This window comes from Trachymyrmex cornetzi, unplaced genomic scaffold (genome assembly GCF_001594075.2).
Source record: "Trachymyrmex cornetzi isolate Tcor2-1 unplaced genomic scaffold, Tcor1.1 scaffold122, whole genome shotgun sequence".
Classification (NCBI taxonomy): Eukaryota; Metazoa; Arthropoda; class Insecta; order Hymenoptera; family Formicidae; genus Trachymyrmex; species Trachymyrmex cornetzi.
In genome coordinates this window covers 243,269-263,333 of record NW_017295784.1, presented here as the reverse complement: position 1 = coordinate 263,333, position 20,065 = coordinate 243,269, and the positions used below count along the sequence as shown (strand labels likewise).

Here is a 20,065-nt window from a genome sequence, read left to right as displayed (position 1 = left end):
TCTTTAAAAAAATTACCTTCTTCCTCCATGTTCACGGATGAGATTTGCTCAGGCTTGGCCTCAATCGAAATTGCTTTCCTCCTACGGGTCGAGTATCATCGATGGCACGACGTCGCTTTTCTTGTGCACTTCACCTTCTTCGCGACATGTTTATTCGTTCCGCATCGTACAACGTTCTCAAATCTCCAAAATTTACCATCCAGTAAAGCGATTCGATTTCGCGCTATTCGTCCCCGCGCATATTGAATCCGGAGCAGATCACAGACGAATCCAATACACGCGTGTAAATATTTACCCCCCGATGTCGAATCCAATTAAATTTTAAATACGCGAATTTTCACAATTATCGCTGACAGGTGCGCAGCTCCGTTCGACGGTTTCATTATTAATTGTTTATTTGTTCTCAATCTACTTCCCTTGTATTGTCTTTTTTTTGTGAGAAGGTTCGGCAAAAAACATTCGCAGATATCAACTCGATTCGAGAAATAATATCGCTGGTCGCAGAATTGAGCTCTTGCTTCACCGTAAATCAATCACGAATTAATTTTCAGTAGATTCAAGAATTAAAATCGTTACTGTAACTTAAATGCGATCGAAACTTGATTTACATATTATATGCGTATCATTTTTAGGGAAGAGGGACCTTTTATTAAGATCCTTCAATCTGAGATTTTTCACAGACTTTCCGTCCAACCGCTTTCGCAGCCGCGAAGCTTGCAACTGGTGGCCGAATTCCCACGTCGGGATCACCGAGACGCTTCCCTACAATCCCTTCGCAGTAACTCCGTTGTAAGCTGCGCGAAAGCTCGTGTCATTCGTGACGCTTTAATCCAGGCATAATCGTCGAGAGATTGTTCGTAATTTCGAGGCGTTCTCGCACGTTTGCGAGACTTTGACGTAATCCTTTTTATTTTTATAACCGCCAAATTTGAAATTAATTTGTAATTAATTATAATATGCACAGAAAAACTTCATTGTATCGATCGGGTTGTCGTAGTTGCTCTGAAACAAATTTAAACAATGAGACAATTTTACAATGTATTTTTTTCTTACAAAATCCTGAGGAAAAAAATTTTCATATCTCGTAATATTTTCAAGAATTTTTCATATTTTCAATTATATAAAGATTTGATGAAAAATAACTGCATATATACGGTACCATTATATATTAATATTATTATTATTACATATACTATCATGACAAATGTACAAATAAAGAATATGTTTTTTATTTTACGTACAAATTGTAATAAATAATTTGCTGTGGTATTTATAAATTATAAATTGACATAGGTAATTAAAAAGAAAGCCCTGAAATGTCTTTTTTAAAAACTTTTTAATAAATGATACGTCTAAAAACGTATACAAACTGAAAAATAAGACAAATATTTCCACTTGTAATATCTAGTGTTCGCAATCAAAATGCAAACCAATTATATTTATCTATTAATCCTCTGTCAGATAATTAAATGTCATCATGTTATTACTTTTCTCATTTTGCGATATAGTAATAGCGCTTCGCTTTTCTTAGCGCCGAGACACTACCGTGTTTCCAGATTATATATATAGCAATTTACATAATAATATTACAATAATAACTTCTCTCAAGCATATTAAATCATAATATTTTAGCATATGGAACTTACATGTTAAAAAAGGAAAATTATAATTATAAAATTTTCGAATCTTTTTCTTACATTTTTTCTTATACATATAAACAAAATCTATTAATGTTATAATACTAAGCGATTTGATTTATTTTATTAGACAAAGTAAAGACAGAGATGTTAATTTTTAAATAAAGAAATTTTTTAATAAAGAAATATACATTTATTGATAAATAAATCACACCAGTGTTTATTTTGTACTTATATATATTTTTTATTTTTAATATGTATCTGTGTTTAGTGTATTATTTATATAAGTGATTATGTATATATAAAATATAAATTCTTAAAGAAATTCCATTTCCCGCTCGATGCCGACAAATTTAAGTTGCTCCGTTGGTCCATATCTAAAAATCGCCATTTATACAGTTCCAATTATACAATTGATGAATTAATTAATATTATTTATCTAATATTACATAATATACCTATAATCGAAAAATAATTCTTCACCAGGTTGTATTGCTCTCTTAGCAAAAATACCTATTCTGTGATCACCGTTCACCATCATTACTTTCGCATAACAATTAGGATTTATCGAATGATTGGCGAATCTTATTTTATTCCCTTTTCTTGTTGCATCAACGACAAAATCTAGAAAATATTCTTTAATTTATCTTATTTTCAGTTATTTACTATGTTTATTGTACTTACATTGTACTTACCATTATTAAGATTGAAGAGAAAACTGCACATATATTTATCATATACCTTTCCTCTTCTATCGGCTTCATCTTGACTAATAATTTCGCCGCAGTACTCCGAAATAAATTCATTCTTTGCCGCTGATTCTTTCAGGAAAATTCCCCACCCTGCTACATCTGAAGGTGCCATTAAAAGATGTTTGTCTACAAATAATATTTTCTTAGATTTTGTGTATATTTTTGTTGTTTTTTTTTAATAATATATTTGAAAATTATTAATCTTACGAAGACCACGTTGCACGCTGACATTTTTACAAGATATTTTAGTGATATGGAATTGATCAGCTCCACACGTTTGACAAAGATCCGGGTCACATTCCCTTACGGCTAAATAACACGGGCATTGCTTCGTGTTGCACTGAGCTTTACATCTACAACCAGGAAATCGATTTTGGCACTCGCTGCTGCATTGACAGAATTTTTCACAGAAATTCTGTGCCTGTATGCAGGGGCATGAATTATCGCACTGGCGACCCGGATGATCGCAAGGTGCGAAATTATGAACATGATTAGCACCTATCGAAAAAAATATAATTAGGGATCGAAAGAAATATAATTTAAGCTTAAAATTTGAAATTAATTAATGAATATACCAGAATCTTTCTTAAGTTGTATCTTTCTGCAATGCATGGACCATAACCGATGCTTCTTTTTCTTTTTTCGCGGTGGCGTAAAGTCCTTCAGATTTTCTACAGCGGGAATATCCGAAGCCTCTTTTTGTGCAAATTCATAAACCTCCTGGCAAGTTTTTGTTAACATAATTTGTGCTAATGCACATGGATTGCCAGGGAAGGCTTTGTGAAGAGCTCGGAACAAGCTCTGTTCTGAACCTGTCCATGAGAATTCACTTTCAGTCTTAATTCGTTTGCCAATTCCTAATAACGTGAAGGGCGCCTGATTTTCAGGTTGTGCTTGATCCTCCATCATTTCTTCAGATTTGGAGTTATTTTTGTTAACGTTTTGTTTAAAGTCTAATTTGAAAAAAATAAGACTTCTTAGAATTTCATTAAAATTTAAAACGTACACATCTAATGGATTATAATAGATTAATGAATTATATATTAACCTTGACAACTGCCTCCTTGGCCGTACTTATTGCTGTCGTTACTATCCTCGCTGCTCGCTTCGTTTCCAGAATCGACGCTTGCTTGTTTTCGTACCTTCCTAGGACCGCCGCGTTTCTCGTCACCTTCCTCTTCTTTTATATCCGCCGCCTGTGCTGCCAGCTTTTCCTTCATCCCCTCCTACATAAAAAGTTATATCAAATCTGACTTTGAGGATAATATTCATTAAAATATAGCATAATTACGTACCAAATGCATGTAACATTCAGTCCCGCATGGCTCTGGAAACGGTTTCAAATCGGGTCCTTTTCGTTTCAGCAAATTCGGACCTGGATGGCAAACTTGAAGACCTACAAGCAACATCATAAACTCACTATGTACTCTTGTCGGCTAATTCGGCATAGTGAATGGAGAAAAATTTAGTAGACACAGCGATGAACGATGAATGAAATATGATTGCAGATGAGCCCTTGACGATGCCTCTGTGCTAAACAAAAAAAAGCTTCCGATCGATAATGCATTAGTTTGTATGCAATATTGTTCTTTACCTTGCGGCGAGGTCCCCCTGGCTGCTACGATAAATCAGGAATCACAAATTATTGTTATTAATAAACTTTCAATTTAGAACACTTAAAATATTATACAATACTTTAGTAAGTTGTATTTCAGCGAAGTATTTTTATGTCATTGATTTTATTTTATCTCTAAAAGTAATATCCTAAATTACTGAGTAAATAGATAGTAAGTATTAAAGACTTAAAAATAATATTATATTTTTGCGATCTACTTCACAAAATACAACTTAAATACACGTTAAATACATTGTTTCACTGCAGTATACTCACGATGTAAGAAGCAGTCGTACTTGAAGCATCTCCTGCAGAACAAAGTATGAAAAGAATGCATTGTTTGTTCTCTAGGTACACTTCTTGCATTTATACCATCTATATTAGGCGTACATTCTGGCGGTAAAATATTTGGATCGAATCTTTCTGTTAATTCAATATATTTTTCTTTTAATTCTTCAGGTCTTCCTTTATCAGGGAACATGCTCGATATTGCCTGAAAATAATTATAAAGCAATTATGTTATAGCATTATACTATTTAATATTGTATTATGGCATTTATATAATTTCCTTACATTAAATATATGCATTGATGGAAATGGAGTAGCAGCAGTCCTCCCACTTTCAGTTTTTTCTATCTTTATTTCAACCTTTATTTCATCTTTCTTGTCATTTTCTTTTTGATTTTCTTTCTCTTTTAAGGATTCCTTTCCTTTCTTTACCTGTTCTTTGTCCTTATCTTCTCTCTCATAATTTGCTAGAGCATTCACCAAATCGACAAAAATGGAATCATCCATAAAGCCAGATTCTCTGTCACCATGAACCTGCAACAAAATTAGTGACAACAAAAGTTGAGTCTGCTGAACGCGACCATTGACTAATACACTTATTGTTTATTCACTTCAGTTTTTTGTGTGCCAGGACCTAACACTGTATCATGTTTTAATTATTCTCCATACCTTTCCATCATAATTTTTTATAAGCTCCTCGATAAAGGTACCATCCTGATCCAAAATCTCATCACCCATGTAAGGAATGTTGTGCAAAACAGTTTCATCCTCCACCATAAAGTTCTGTTGAATGGGAGCCCATGTATACATGGTTGGTATAGGAGTCACTGCATTAATTATTTTTACAGGACAACTTTGCACATCGCCATCGGGACTAGTAATTTCAGCTTTCTTCATACAAGAAAGATGAGGTGGAATGTCTTGCATTGCCAGCCACGTTGCCTTTCCGTCTGTCCAACGCTTTTGTTCAGCCACAAGAAGCTCTATTCAACAAAGAATCATAAATAATTATTGTAATACAAAGTTGTATGCTAATATTGACAAGTAGCTATTATAATTATATTTTAGCCATGTGCTTAGATGACGACAAATACAGAAAGAAGTCGAAAGACCAAGAGGACAATGAGATAGAAAGAACAGTGAGAAAGACAGTAAAGAAAGAAAAATGGCTGAAAATTGAAGACTGCATGGAGAATAGGAATTTAGCTGTAAAGTATAGATATAAATAAAAATTAGAAGTTGATAGAAATAGAGGAAACAGAATTAATATCGTATAAGAAAATCCGAAATGAAAAGATATGGGGAAGTAACAGAAGTACAGACAAGCTGAAAAAGATCAGATAGGAATAATATTGTATTTTCTTTCCTATCTATACATCTCCCCTCCCTCCACCTATTCCTTCCTTTTTTAGTCTCACTACCCACTATTTTCTAACATCAACTTTACCTTCCTTCTCTGAAAGTCAATTTAAAATTTATTTTGTCTCATAACATCAAAGGAAAGAGACATTGATCTTTCTCTCATTGCATTGTCTATTACGCCTGATACATATTTTAATCATTTTTAATTGAACTCTCAACTACAATCATGAAAGGTATTCTTTCTTATTTAATTTAACTGGTAAAATTTTATTATTTTAATTCAATATAATAGATAGATATATCATTTTAACTTTTACTAATATTGTATTATTCAATATAATAGACAGATACATCGTTTTAACTTTTACTAAAAAATATCAGTATTATATTATCTCATCATATTATATTATTTCTGTCCTTATATAATTTTACATTACTATATTTATAATTACAATTTATTATATTCCATTCTAGACACCAGTTTATAGTCATACATCGACATTCTTTTCTGCACATTTTAACCAATAAGACGAAGATTCATTTTAATTATTGATATCAACGGTTATATAGTTAGACAATGCAAAGTATATTTTTATTTTTCATCGAACGATCATATGTTATGTTTTTACCGTTCTGACAAATTTTAATGTATATGTATATTATGCATGTTACTGTACATTTTAACCAACAATACAGAGATTTATTTTAATTATTGATACCAATGGTTATATAGTTAGACAATGCAAAGTATATTTTTATTTTTAATCGATTAACCATATATGATGTTTTTACCGTTCTGACAAATTTTATAAACATTGATAATGATCCGATCGTGGATTGAAACGTCTATTAGCTGGAATATTTTATTAAAATTCATAATAATTAAATGAGACTTTACTTATCTACCAATCTTTCTATACGTTATATTTCTAGCTCGTAGCCCTTCTCTTTTAACTCATTTTTAAATTTTTGAGCCATAATACCATTACATAATAATAACATTGTAGTTGAGATTGACAAGTTAGGGTTTAGATTTAAAAATACAATAGCAAAAATGGAAGGATGTGAGAATACGGAAAAATATGAACCACGTTCTCTTCTTGGCTTTGTAATGCTGAAGGAAAGATTCTATTCTATTACTTTTTAGCATTGCAACGACAAATACTTGCCTGTCATGACTTTGCGATTCTGGTTCCACGCGATTTTGACTTCGTCCGCTCGTTTATAGCGTTTCATTTGCCGCAATCGCATGTACTCCGATTTTACCCTCTTCCTCCATTCCGCTGTAACTTTGGCTTTCGACATAGTAACATAAATGCACAATTTTCGAGTAAAACTAATAAATGCTATTATATATATTGCTGTATATCTTCTTCTTTTTCTTTTACGGCACGTGATTTCCGAAAACAGGTTCGATACGGTCAATATATTATTGCCGTATGTACATGAAGCAACATAAATTGACAAAAATCGCCATTTGGTTTACGAAGTGAACGCGAAACCGTGAAAGTCAGCGAAGACTAGGAACAGCTGGCGCCACTATTCAAGTGTAGATGCGCTGCATCGTTGCGCAACGTCAGCACGTAAATAACGTTATCTTATTGGTCATGAAGACTGCACTCTTCATGCAAGTTGTTGAATCTCTTTGGTTCCAGTCTTTCGTGATCATTTGTCCGCGAATACGAGGAAAGCTAGTGCTTCCCATTTTCCGGTCGTTGCGTTATCAAGTACATTAAGTTTAGGTTAAGTTATGTTAAATTTCATTCTTTGACGTGTGAGCATTAGTAAATGAGTCCGATTGAAATTTATTAAAGTATATATCCGCGTATACGATCCGAGAGACATATTGCCTTATTGTAAATCTCACAAAATCCATAATACCTTTCTTTCGAACAACAAACACAACACAAACGGATAAAAGGTCTTAGTTGAAACAGTTGAATTGATTATTTCGTGAGATTATATGAGTGTTCAAGTAACTGCATTTTTACTCGAAGCATCGACAAAGTACTATCAATGACCGACGTTTTATAAAAGTTTACTTCACTGCCAAAATTTGAACGGTTAGTTCATGATACAATATTAATTTTATGATTTATTTTATTTTGATGTTTTATAATTATGTATAATTTAGATATATTACATGATAATATTCGATTTTTATTTAAATGCTGCTATTGTTATTATTTGTGTTTGATTATGTTTATTTATGCAGATGATAAAACTATATGGAAGAAAATGTAGTTTCGCAGCAATGTATATGTGGTATATTATTGTGTAAATATATATATTTATTAATAACACATTAAATAAAAAAGATCATAAATTTAATTTATTACCTTATAAGTTTATTACTAAAATATTTTTGTGTTGATGGTTCAAATAGTTGATAAAATCAGTTATTTCTGAGCTCACTTGACGAAAACTTACTCAGGCAATTTTTGACAGAATCTTATTGATACTTGAAGGAAGGGAAGAACAAATGTCATTGGACTACGTACATACATATTTGGATAAAATATTTTAAAGAAGTAACGAAGCAATATATTTTTTTGGTAAGGTATTATAATAATGTATTTTTTTTTAAATGTTTTTTTATTTTTACTTTATTACATTATTTTAAAAATTTCCTTTGAATTAAATTATTCCAGAAATTTTTTTAATTTACAAAAAACAATAAACATTTCCATATGTCAGTTGATAATTAAGTGAATTTATTTCAATGTACATACATATACATGCACATATTTCTCTATTATAAGAAAGTATATTTTTCTATAACTAAATAATTTTATTATTTTTACTTTTTGTTAGAAAAGTCATGATGGATGTACTTCTAAAATCATTCTAATGATATAAATGTAAATATGTGTTACACACAGATTTTATATTTTTATCATTATATATCCATACAATTGTGCCAGAAAATATATATGAATATAAATTATTCATCATTATACTTACATTTACATCTTTCTATTATTCTTAAAACTAAAAATATTCCAAATAATAGCGAGAATAATTTTTTTTTTACTCTAAAATAAGTTATTCTTATTTTTTTTACATGAATTATATTGATTTTTTCTAATATAGTTTAAATATAATATAGTTTAAATATATGCAGTAAAAAATTTATATTCATGTATAAAATTTACATTATTTTTATTAAAAGGAATATTTCTAGATTACTTAACAAATTTGTAAAACTGAAAATGATTTCTCCATAGGAAGTTTTTTTCTATATGAAAAGTCAATATAATTCATGTGAACGAAAATAACTTATTTTACGATAAAATAAAAATAGTTTTTCTCGCTATTATTTGAAATATTTTAAGTTTCACCGATAATTCTATTTGCAATTAGATTTTAATTTTATGCTTAATATTATCAGTTTTCGGAATATATAACGTCATTGATTAGCCATGAGAGATTAGAATATATATGCGATCTAATTTTGTTATCAAGTCGGATTGCGTAATATATATCTAACGAACATAAGCGCTTTTTCGAAGAAGCGTTCACCAATTGGTGAAAATAGAGTGACATAGAAGTGGCTCGGTGGTAAATGTAGGAGCGCGTCAAATTTTCAGACTATATTCCACGAAGTAGACGTCACCGCTATGCGGTGCCGTCGTTATCGTCTGCCGCACTGATCCTTGCCAAAAATGTTTTTCTAAGAACTCCTATTTCGACATACAGAGCAGAAGTCTCATTGGTGTACAATCCTATATATTAAGCTTAACGATTAAAAATACATTTTTATTGACATTAACGAGTTCAATTCATGAGAATATTATGTATAGATCGAACCATTATATCGATGATTTTTCCCTGAGGAGGAAACTATTCTACACAATAAAAATCAAATCAAATAAAATTTTTTTTCTTTTTGAGAAAATTGAATATAGAAATTTAAAAATTTATTTTGATAAATCTTATACTTCTTTTTTTTTTACAAAAAAACGATGATTAGCAACAATCAAAAATGAAAATGGATTTAATACACACCTACAGCATAAAAATTTTTTTTTAACGATTTTTTAAACGCTTATATTTTATGACCATCTTTTGATAAAAGATTGTTGTAGCAAAATATTTTTGCCAAAATACGTATACAATATTTTTTGTAAATCATAATTATACAAATATGTACAAATTATATAATAATTTTGCTATTTATATTATTATTTACGCTATTAACTTATAATATTAATTAATATTTGTTATTTATTTCAGACTGGACTGCTATGTTGATTGCAGTGATTCGGTTGCAAGCGTACGAACATGATGTTGAGAATGGTGTGTCCAAAATGCCAGCATCATTTTCCTGTATTGGGATGCTGTTTAAAATGGAATGATGAAACTAATCAAAAGGAAATGAAGGAAGAGGAAGAGGAAGAAAAGAAGAAACAGGAAAAGGAAAAGAATGAAGAAGAAAAGAAAGAAAAAGAAGAAAAGGAGAAAGAAGAGGTGAGGAAGGAAGAAGAGGGTGAAGAAGAAGAAGATGATGAAGAAGAAGGAGAGGAAGAGGAGGAAGAAGAGGAGGAAGAGGAAGAAGAGAAAAAGGAAGAGAAGATGGCTGCTAATACTATCTGTTCAAAGACGGCAACCTATTATGTTAGTAGTCTCCCAGTATCCCATGGCTGCACCAGCGACAGCAGTTGTTTTATAAATCCATCTACAAAGATTCAAGAACCCACCATCTTTCAATCACGTGCAGTTAATTGCGGCTCCAATGTCGAAATTACTGATTCTGATACACTGGAACTCTTCTATGACATACAGACGTCGATGAAACATAATCACCATCCGCTGTTAACATCGCCAATGTATCAATCGAATGATCAAGATCCTTTCATTACAGTGACAGAAAATCTTAACTATGAGATGGCACCTTCGGAGCAATATGTCGCATCTACATTCGAGCTCACTGGCGGTAGCGTCACGATTGCTACACCTGATATACAATCAGGTGGTTGTCTAACACAACATACAGAACCCGAAATTCTGGCACAAGCTTCGCAAATCAAAATTGAACCAAAGCTTACCGGCGGCGGTTGTCTTGTACAGAAGAAACTGACCGTTGAAGATGAACGATTGGCAACATCCAAATGTACAAAAAACTTCGCATCCGTTAATAATCGGACATTTGTTACGCCTCCCAACGATTATTCAGAATTGCCTGCGAACATAAGGGTCATATCATCTGGGACGATAAGAGGTAACGAAAATAATGAAATAACAAGTGCTGAATCAAGATCACGAAAGATACCGAACACGATCAAAACAAATAACTGCTGCGATTGCAAAAGTACATTTCAGCAGAACCATTGTCAGTACCATCATAGACGAATATTTGATGCATCTCTCGCGGATAATCGTGACTCATTGCTACTGGAGCCTATCGGTAGCAGCGTGCAATTCCGAGTAAACGCTACTGTGCAACTACCTGCGAATCTGGGTCAGTGCACGGTAAACATCACAGCGACAACGACAACGCCGCCGAACCAAGTTGTAGCGATGAAATTGCCAGGTCGTGGTAGAAATAATTTTCACGGAGGTGGTCTCGTGCAACCGAACGAGTTGGACAGCGCAATGGTGAATCAGATTGTCGCAGAAAACAAGAGTTGTAATAATATCGAGCAAGTGGATGAAACATTGACAACTCCGGTATCCTGGCCACTGACTGCCTGGAACCCGGATGTACATGTAAATAGATTACGTGAAGTAAAAAGATTGCTGCAGATTTGTGGTTGGTATCATGAGGGCATCAGTCGGCAGCAAAGTGAAAACCTTTTAAAAGACGCATCCATAGGTCGATGGCTAATGAGAGACAGTTCAGATTACAGATTCACTTTTGCGGTATCTGTGAAAACAACCAAAGGCCCTGCTTCTATTAGAGTACACTATTTTCTTGAACATTTTCGACTTGAAACTACCGACCCTAAGTTAGCATTGGCGATGCCATTTTTTGATTGTCCTATTAAAATGTTGGAGTACTATGTCGCGTATTCAAAAAGGATGGATGAACATCGTAGGGAAGTGTGGGTCGACTATAGTGGACAACTGTATAGCCAGATCTATTTGACCAGTCCTCTTGTCAAAGAAGTTAGATCACTGTCGCATTTAGCCAGACTCGCCGTGAATCGAAACAAGTTGCCTATTGACTGTTTACCACTATTAATTAAAAACTATATCAAGGAATATCCATATACGCTTTGAGTGTGTAATCACGTCACACGATACGTTTATCTTCCGATATATATATATGTACATATAAGCAAAAATTTATTTTTATATACTACAATACGAATTTCTCTGACGGCTTATTTTTCGATAAGGAACCGATTATGCCTTCAATTGTACTGATTGTGGATATCGTACAAATGTATTATAATAAAGAATTATGAATCTAATTTGTGAATGTAATTATATAAAGGAATATAGACACAAATGTATGCACGCGTGCATGCGTGGATGTGGTAATAATGTGTATGTATGTGCGTGAGTACTAAATAAGTTCTATTGAATAAGTATGATAAAATTTATTATATATATATATATATGTACATATAAATATATGTGTGCGTGTATATATATATATATGTATGTATGATAAATAAATTCTATTATAATAATTATTTATGCTATTATATATTATGCATTTAGTTTAAATAATTTAAGTTTCTTTCAAATTTCACTAATATTTTATTCTTGATAAAATAATTTTTGCATAATAAATGATGAAATATCGCGTTTATTTGTATTCTTTATACATTACAATATTATATGTTTATGGAAACATTTTCTCATATGTGATTTAATGTCGCTATATAAATTATATAGATCGGGCGATTTTTTCAATTTTTATTTCTTTATTGTTATGTAAAAGAAGGTCTAATTTTAAATTATATTTAGACAACATGTAACAAAGATATAAGTAATTAAAAATATATTATTAAGATTTGAAATTATAATTGTCTGTGACAGAAATTAATGTCTTTCTAAAATCTATCGGATTTATATTAAAGATAAGTTTTAAATATCAGTTCCGAAGTATTTTTTATTTTTTTACATTGAGTGAGAAAATTTCTAATAATTTACTTGAAATATTAGATTTATCAAATATTAGATAGAATATATGCAGAGCTCTCTGATATATGCATCGAGAGATCGTACCGTGTGTCATATAGTCTGTTAAAATTAAGTAAAATTAATCCAGATCGAAAGAGAATAAATTTGAATGAATACAGAAAAATCTTTTATTAGGGATTCAAATGTCGCCCGCGTATTATTTCTACATTAAACATCAGAAACAGTCTAAATTTGCCTTTATTAATAATTATTATAATTTAACAAATACGTTTGATGTATACAGATAATTTATTAAATCTGAAAAAAATTATACTATTATTCGCACGTTAAATATATCATGTGCTTATTTTTTTTGTATCAAATTTTAATAGTCCAAATTATAGCATGACGTGTCTTGTCAGCGTGTATTAGACGCATGCGCAATGCCGCCTTACGTGGCATCGGCAGCAGTCACATTCAGTGGACAGTTACATCAAGTTATATTCGCGTACATTTCTTGTACATTTCGTGTGTAAACATTTTCCGCAATATTAGAATTGTTATGATTCAGTTTAAAATATATTTTACGATATAACGTACGTATATCGTATATTTAAGATAATTGTATGCAAAGTTTATTGGTGTTTCCACATGTAATAATTTTGGGGTTTAAAACGTCGCATATGCATTTCTTTATTTCTAGTCGCTATTATTTAATGTCTTTTGTACTTTACGTTCTACTTAAATGGGAGTTTACGTTATGTGTATGCACAGAACATGTTCACATTTTATATCTATATTATAAAACAAATATGACACTTTTGTTCATGTAGGTTACCTTTCACTTTTTGAACATGTTAAATTTTTATTTTATTTTATTTATTTCAACTATCTTCTCAGCATTTCTTGTCTATGTTATGTATATTTTATGTATGTACATTAACAATTACAGATAATAATAAAACTTGTAATATTGTTGTATTATATTAGTATTGTTTTCTAACTTTCTTTGTACTATTCTTATATAAACGAAATATCTATATCATAGCATATCATAATTAATACATTTTCAATATACTTAAAGTTTATATCTGTAATAAATTTTGTTATGACAGATGCAGCATATTCCAGAAGTAGGAAGGCAGCATCCGTATGCTGCATCTGTACCTCCAATAAACAACCAACAAAACTTTTTAAAGCAGCCGATTGTGGGAGAACAGAATTTATCAAATTCACAAATGCATTCTCCGTTGCTGTCAACACCACCTGGGGATCATTCTCAAATAATGAGTCCTCCAGTGACAGGTATTCCTGGTTCTCAAATACCTTCACGCTTACCTACAGGACCTCCTCTTGGACATGGGCAAGCTTCTATGGGTTACCCACCTCATGGAACTAATCTCCCAAATGCTAGCCTACACCAGTCTGGAATAGCACCATATAATTCTGCACCACCATTACCACCACAAGTTGCAGCACCCCCAACAGATCCTGTATCTGATTCATCACAATTTGCTCCTTCTCTTTCAACAATGGGACACTCTATAGCAAGTCCTCCAGGATCCAACTATTCTCAAGTTCGACAAAAGCAATATTTACCAACTATGCCTCCAATGCCGGGTCAAACTACAGCGAATCCTGTAGGACCAGGTTTAATACAGCCCGGACAAAGACAATATGGCTCTACGATGCCTCCATTACCAGGGCAAAATTTATCCAGTCCTTTAGGAATGAATCGTGCATCACCTGGTATCACTTCAGGCTTTCAACCAACGTATCAGCAACCAGGATATCCTAACCAAATGGTATATATTAAAAAAATTTGCTATTTTAAGAGTCAATTAAGATCTTTTATATAGAAAAGAGTGACAACTGTTTTTCTTTCGTAGGATATGTATAATAATCAAAGAAATTTATATCAAAGTACACCAAATGCTACAGGATATCAACCAGGATTGCAACCTCAATATACTAGACGGCTTGATCCAGAACAAATGCCGAGCCCAGTATGAATTTAATTTTTTCAACTTATTTTATATATGCCAATATTATTTATTATCTCAAATCAAACTGTGTCTTCAATCCAGATTCAAGTAATACAAGATGATCAAAGTATGAGACGTGGAGTATTTGTAACAAATCAGAAAGGTCTGGCACCACCTTTGGTGACGACAAATTTTGTAACTCAAGATCAAGGAAATGCTTCTCCCAGATACATCAGATCCACTATGTATAATGTACCCACTACTGCTGATCTTATAAAGCAGGTATATTGGAATAAAGTGAACAAAGAGTCAGTTTGTTATTTAGTTATTTTGTTTCACATTTTTTTGATACATTTGTATCTTACACAGACTAATATTCCTTTTGGACTTGTGATAAGTCCAATGGCTCGGATTGTGAAAGGAGAATTTGAACCACCAATTGTAGATATGGGTGAAATTGGACCAGTACGTTGCGTACGTTGTAAAGCTTACATGTGTCCATTTATGCAATTTATTGATGCTGGCCGAAGATTTCAATGCATGTTTTGTAAAGCAACTACAGAAGGTAACGATTAATTAAAAATTATTTTGCATTCACAGTTAGTTTTTGCATTAAATATTTATATCTATGTTTTCTATGTTTTTAGTTCCAAATGAATATTTCCAACATTTAGACCACACAGGTCAACGCTTGGATCGTTATGAGAGACCTGAATTAACGTTGGGTACATTTGAATATATAGCCACAAAAGATTATTGCAGGGTAAATTAACTCAATATATTTAATCATTTACATAAATCATTCAATAAAATTATTTTTAAATTTTACAACAATATATTAGTAAATAATTAAATTCAATATTTTAGAAAGTTAAAAAGCAAAATAAAAATTGAAATAATTTATCTAAATTATTAAAATTATAAATTTATATGTATATAATTTATTAATTTATGTGTATATAATTTATTAATGTTGATTTTCATATGTTTATTCTTTTTGCAGGACAACATTTTTCCAAAATCACCAGCCATTGTGTTCATAATTGATGTATCGTACAATACAGTTAAATCGGGATTAGTGAACTTATTATGTACAAAGATGAAATCTATAATAAAAAATTTACCTATTGATGATGGACAAACCAAAAGCAATATGAAAGTTGGCTTTATAACATATAATAATACTGTGCATTTTTATAACATCAATCCTTGTCTTGCTCAACCACAAATGATGGTTGTTGGAGATATTCAAGATGTATTTATGCCACTATTAGATGGATTTTTATGCGACATCGAAGAGAGCGAGGCAGTTATCGACAGCCTTATGACACAGATTCCTCAAATGTTCGCAGACACTCGAGAAACAGAAACGATTCTTGCTCCTGCCATACAAGCTGGATTAGAAGCATTAAAGGTACTTAAACTAACAGTGCAGTGTATATGTATAATCTGGAAAGAAAAATAAACAAAAAGTGTATAGATAAATTTTTTTCTCGTCAGTGATTAAGTATAAGTGAATAAATCCATTCAGCGGGGTTCAGTGAAAATATATATAATTTTGTTTATATTGATTATTATCATAAAACATACATAATTATGATTCCAGGCATCGGAATGTGCAGGTAAATTATTAATATTCCATTCATCTTTACCCATTGCCGAAGCACCTGGAAAACTCAAAAACCGTGACGATCGTAAAGTACTTGGAACAGATAAAGAAAAAACGGTATTAGGTATGTATTTTATAGCATTTAGAGTAATGATGATTTGTAGCTCTTTTTTAAACCGTTATGTTTTTCACAGCTCCGCAGAATAATGTCTATAATAATTTGGGTCAGGAATGTGTTGGTGCAGGTTGTAGTGTAGATTTGTTTATCTTTAATAATTCATATGTAGATATAGCAACAATTGGTCAAATTTGTCGTCTTACTGGAGGAGAGATTTATAAATACACTTATTTCCAGGTGAGCTGTAATTCAATAAAAATGTATATAAATATTTATCAAATTTATTAAAAAAAAATTCTATTAATGAATAAAATAAAGATATTGTTCGGAAAATTCTATGTAAAATATATTTTTAATATGCTTTACTTTATGAAACAAAATATTCAGAAATATAATCTAGGGATTTCTATTCCAGGCTGATATCGATGGTGAAAGATTAATTTCAGATATTATTAATAACATTAGTAGACCAATTGCTTTTGATGCTGTTATGCGAGTACGTACATCAACAGGAGTTAGAGCAACCGATTTCTATGGACATTACTTTATGTCTAATACAACGGACATGGAATTAGGCAGTATAGACTGCGATAAGGTACATTAAGTTATCTCATAATTAATTAATTACAGTAATTCTATAGAATTACATTGTGTGCTACAACAGTCTAGAACAAACACAGTTATTTGTTAGTATTTATCTGCTTTAATTTCATTTTATTTAATTATCTAATCTTTTAAAAATTTTTATTTTTAAGGCTATTGGAATAGAAATTAAACACGACGACAAATTAACGGAAGAAGAAGGTGTGTATATTCAAGTGGCTTTGCTGTATACTTCTTGCAGTGGTATAAGAAGATTACGAATCATAAACTTGAGCTTGAAAACCTCATCTCAAATGGTCGATTTGTATCGCACATGCGATTTGGATGCCATAACAAATTACTTTTCTAAGCAAAGTAAGAAAATTAAGAGTGTCATATGATTATAAATATAATATTTATTTAAATAATAACATGTGATCGTAATTACTTCTTATTAGGTGTTTTTAAATTATTGGAATCTACTCCAAAAACGGTGAAAGATAACTTGATTGCACGATGCGCGAACATATTGGCCGTATATCGAAAGCATTGTGCAACACCATCCAGTGCTGGGCAATTAATCTTGCCAGAATGTATGAAATTACTTCCACTTTATGTAAACTGTTTATTAAAAAGCGATGCATTATCAGGAGGTAAAAATATATTCTATATCGACATATATTTAGCTAATATATTTATTTATCATTGTATTTATTTATTTATTATATTTTTATTTTAGGAGCTGATATGGCCATTGATGATAAATCTTATGTAATGCAAGCAGTTACAACAATGCCTATTCCTCTATCAGTTGCATATACTTATCCTAGGTTACTTCCTTTACATAACGTTGATCCTCAGGATACGGAACTGCCTCCAATGTTACGTTGCTCTATCGATAAATTTACAGACGATGGCGCTTATTTACTCGGTAATATTAAAATTACATAGAACATTGACATATATACTTAATAAAAAATATTGACTTTTTAAACAATATAAAATTATAAATAACATAATTTTTAACAAAATCTCTATTTTTTTAAATAAAAAGAGGAATATAATTATTTTCTACAGTATCTTTTTATACTCACAATACACAATTTCGGTTTTTAAAACACTATCATACCGTACTATTCTGATATTTCAAAAACTTGTGATTGCTACATCTTTATTTTTGAAATATGACAAACAATATTAGTATTATTTTATATATTTCACATTTTATTTTACAGAAAACACGATCCATATGTTCTTATGGTTGGGTATGGCACTTTCTTCTCAATGGGTACAGAGTGTCTTCGGCGTACCTTCAGTGGTCCAAGTTGATACAGATCATGCGCTGCCGATCTTGGACACTCCTTTAAATAATAGAATCACGAACATTATCAATCGAATACGCGCCGAGAGACATCATTGTGTAAAAGTAAATAACTTACTTAACATAATGCATAAATAGATTATATCATGAAATAATTATATTTCTTTGTTACAGTTAACGATAGTGAGACAACGTGAAAAATTGGAAATGGTTCTACGCCATTTCTTAGTTGAAGATAGGGGAAATGATGGAAGTCCTAGCTACGTCGATTTCCTATGTCACATGCACAAAGAAATAAGAACTCTTCTTAGTCAATAAATAATTTTTTAAGTACTCACAGCTAGAGCTTGTATTCGAACTCTGGCTATTTCGCATCGATAATTTGTTATCTCATTGCCTAAAGAAATTCAAGCAAGGCTTTGTACTCGATCATTGTATTTTTGTGTGCATCCAAACTTGCATTAAATGTTACACAGACAACACTCATACACACGCACATGAAATGGTTTATATTTATTATTTTGAATAGAAAAAATTGAAGCTATAACATTTTATGGTTATGAATAGGCACATATAATGGTAATACTTTCGCTGTGCATAGTAATATGGTTAACACAAACATTCTACATATATAAATATTAAGATAAAAATAAGGTAAAAAATTAATAAGGTATTAAAAAATCAATTGTCATCTCCTGTCTCTGCGTTGAAAGTATTGCTATTACATTACGTGTGCTTTGACACTATAAAACTTTTCAATATTTTTTTCTATTTGAAATAATAAAGATATGCAAGGTGCCCTAGTGGACTATCGTGTATATGTATATATATTACGCACGCACACGTACGTGTGTATGTGTGTTGTGTGAGGGGAAAGGTAATGTGTTCGTAAATTTGGAAGAAAGATTGAAAAGAACAAATGTATTCTTTTCTTAGCAAATATAATAATTATTTTCTGTTGAAAAGAAAAATAATTTTCAGTAAATTAAAATTACAAAAGTTAATATATTTATATTTTTTTTATTTTATGTACCTCGATAGTTTAAATAATCGTTAGAATGACTGTTAATGTAGCATTATTCAAAACTTTTGATAGAAAAGATTACGTTTGGTAATTAAGTTTTCATTTATCAAAATAGAATTTAAAAAACTTAAAAACTTTGAAATGAATACATATGTGCTTTTCGTGAATATTTATTTTAAACTTGTTTCACCTTAAACAGACATGTATACACAGACTGGCAAACAGATTTAAAAGAACACAATTGATCATTCCGACAGATATCGATACGTACGAAGAAATATAGCTATGTTACATCTTTCAGACGTACAGAAAAACACATAAGTATCTATAAAATTGTATTACTTTATACTTTAGATCATTAATGTTATTACGTTAATAAAGTATATTAAACTATAAACTTATATGTCAATTAATATTTGTGTTAGTTTTGTTAATATCAGAATTAAATATACATTAATATCATTTAAGATAACTCAGATAACAAAGTGTGATTAATCACATCGAGCAAACTAATTCGTTGTTGAATAGTTATTGTCTAGTTGTCGTCATATCAAGTATCTTATCGTACTAAACAGCATGAATGATAATTCAAATATTTAGTTGATGGGATTTTAAAAGCAAGCGGTCAGAAATATTAGTATTGTATGTTACTTGCAATGTGACGGCAACATGACGACAACTAACGATTTGTTGGTGAG

The 20,065-nt window shown here is 31.1% G+C and overlaps 4 protein-coding genes across 8 annotated transcripts in view; 2 read left to right on the top strand and 2 right to left on the bottom strand.

Moving 5' to 3' along the window:
• Adcy2 (adenylate cyclase type 2 Ac76E) overlaps positions 1-701 on the bottom strand; it is a 40,881-nt gene extending 40,180 nt beyond the window's left edge. The window contains exon 1 of the mRNA XM_018520651.1: positions 17-701. Coding sequence (XP_018376153.1) covers positions 17-29 — 13 coding nt within the window. The 5' untranslated portion in view covers positions 30-701. The remainder of the gene's footprint in view (positions 1-16) is intronic.
• Positions 702-1,903: 1,202 nt separating this feature from the next.
• Positions 1,904-7,148, bottom strand: E(z) (histone-lysine N-methyltransferase E(z)). 2 transcript variants are annotated; one of them, XM_018519019.1, is made up of 12 exons: positions 6,824-7,148; positions 4,962-5,275; positions 4,578-4,826; positions 4,281-4,497; positions 3,984-4,007; positions 3,685-3,785; positions 3,438-3,615; positions 2,965-3,342; positions 2,597-2,887; positions 2,333-2,515; positions 2,096-2,261; positions 1,904-2,014 (listed from the first exon to the last, which is right to left on the bottom strand). In XM_018519019.1, exons 1-12 carry the CDS (start codon positions 6,957-6,959, stop codon positions 1,954-1,956), a joined length of 2,298 nt encoding a protein of 765 aa, XP_018374521.1. In that variant the 5' UTR covers positions 6,960-7,148; the 3' UTR covers positions 1,904-1,953. The 2 variants fall into 2 exon arrangements, with proteins under 2 accessions (XP_018374521.1, XP_018374527.1); XM_018519025.1 differs by lacking the exon at positions 3,984-4,007.
• A 177-nt stretch (positions 7,149-7,325) lies between these two features.
• LOC108768594 (uncharacterized) lies at positions 7,326-12,095 on the top strand. Of its 4 annotated transcripts, none has more exons than XM_018519087.1 (3): positions 7,329-7,717; positions 8,103-8,209; positions 9,891-12,095. In XM_018519087.1, exon 3 carries the CDS (start codon positions 9,939-9,941, stop codon positions 11,874-11,876), a length of 1,938 nt encoding a protein of 645 aa, XP_018374589.1. In that variant the 5' UTR covers positions 7,329-7,717; positions 8,103-8,209; positions 9,891-9,938; the 3' UTR covers positions 11,877-12,095. The 4 variants fall into 4 exon arrangements, with proteins under 4 accessions (XP_018374598.1, XP_018374589.1, XP_018374582.1 ...); XM_018519105.1 differs by lacking the exon at positions 7,329-7,717 and adding an exon at positions 7,916-7,931; XM_018519096.1 differs by lacking the exon at positions 8,103-8,209 and having other exon boundaries at positions 7,326-7,381.
• Positions 12,096-13,247: 1,152 nt separating this feature from the next.
• Positions 13,248-18,661, top strand: Sec24CD (COPII coat complex component secretory 24CD). Its single transcript, XM_018520778.1, has 15 exons — positions 13,248-13,324; positions 13,844-14,533; positions 14,618-14,734; positions 14,816-14,995; positions 15,083-15,278; positions 15,361-15,476; positions 15,717-16,127; positions 16,320-16,446; positions 16,517-16,677; positions 16,856-17,035; positions 17,196-17,397; positions 17,481-17,675; positions 17,762-17,953; positions 18,258-18,448; positions 18,518-18,661. The coding sequence occupies exons 2-15, from the start codon at positions 13,844-13,846 to the stop codon at positions 18,659-18,661; spliced, it is 3,102 nt and encodes a 1,033-aa protein (XP_018376280.1). The 5' UTR covers positions 13,248-13,324.
• Positions 18,662-20,065: the final 1,404 nt, after the last annotated feature.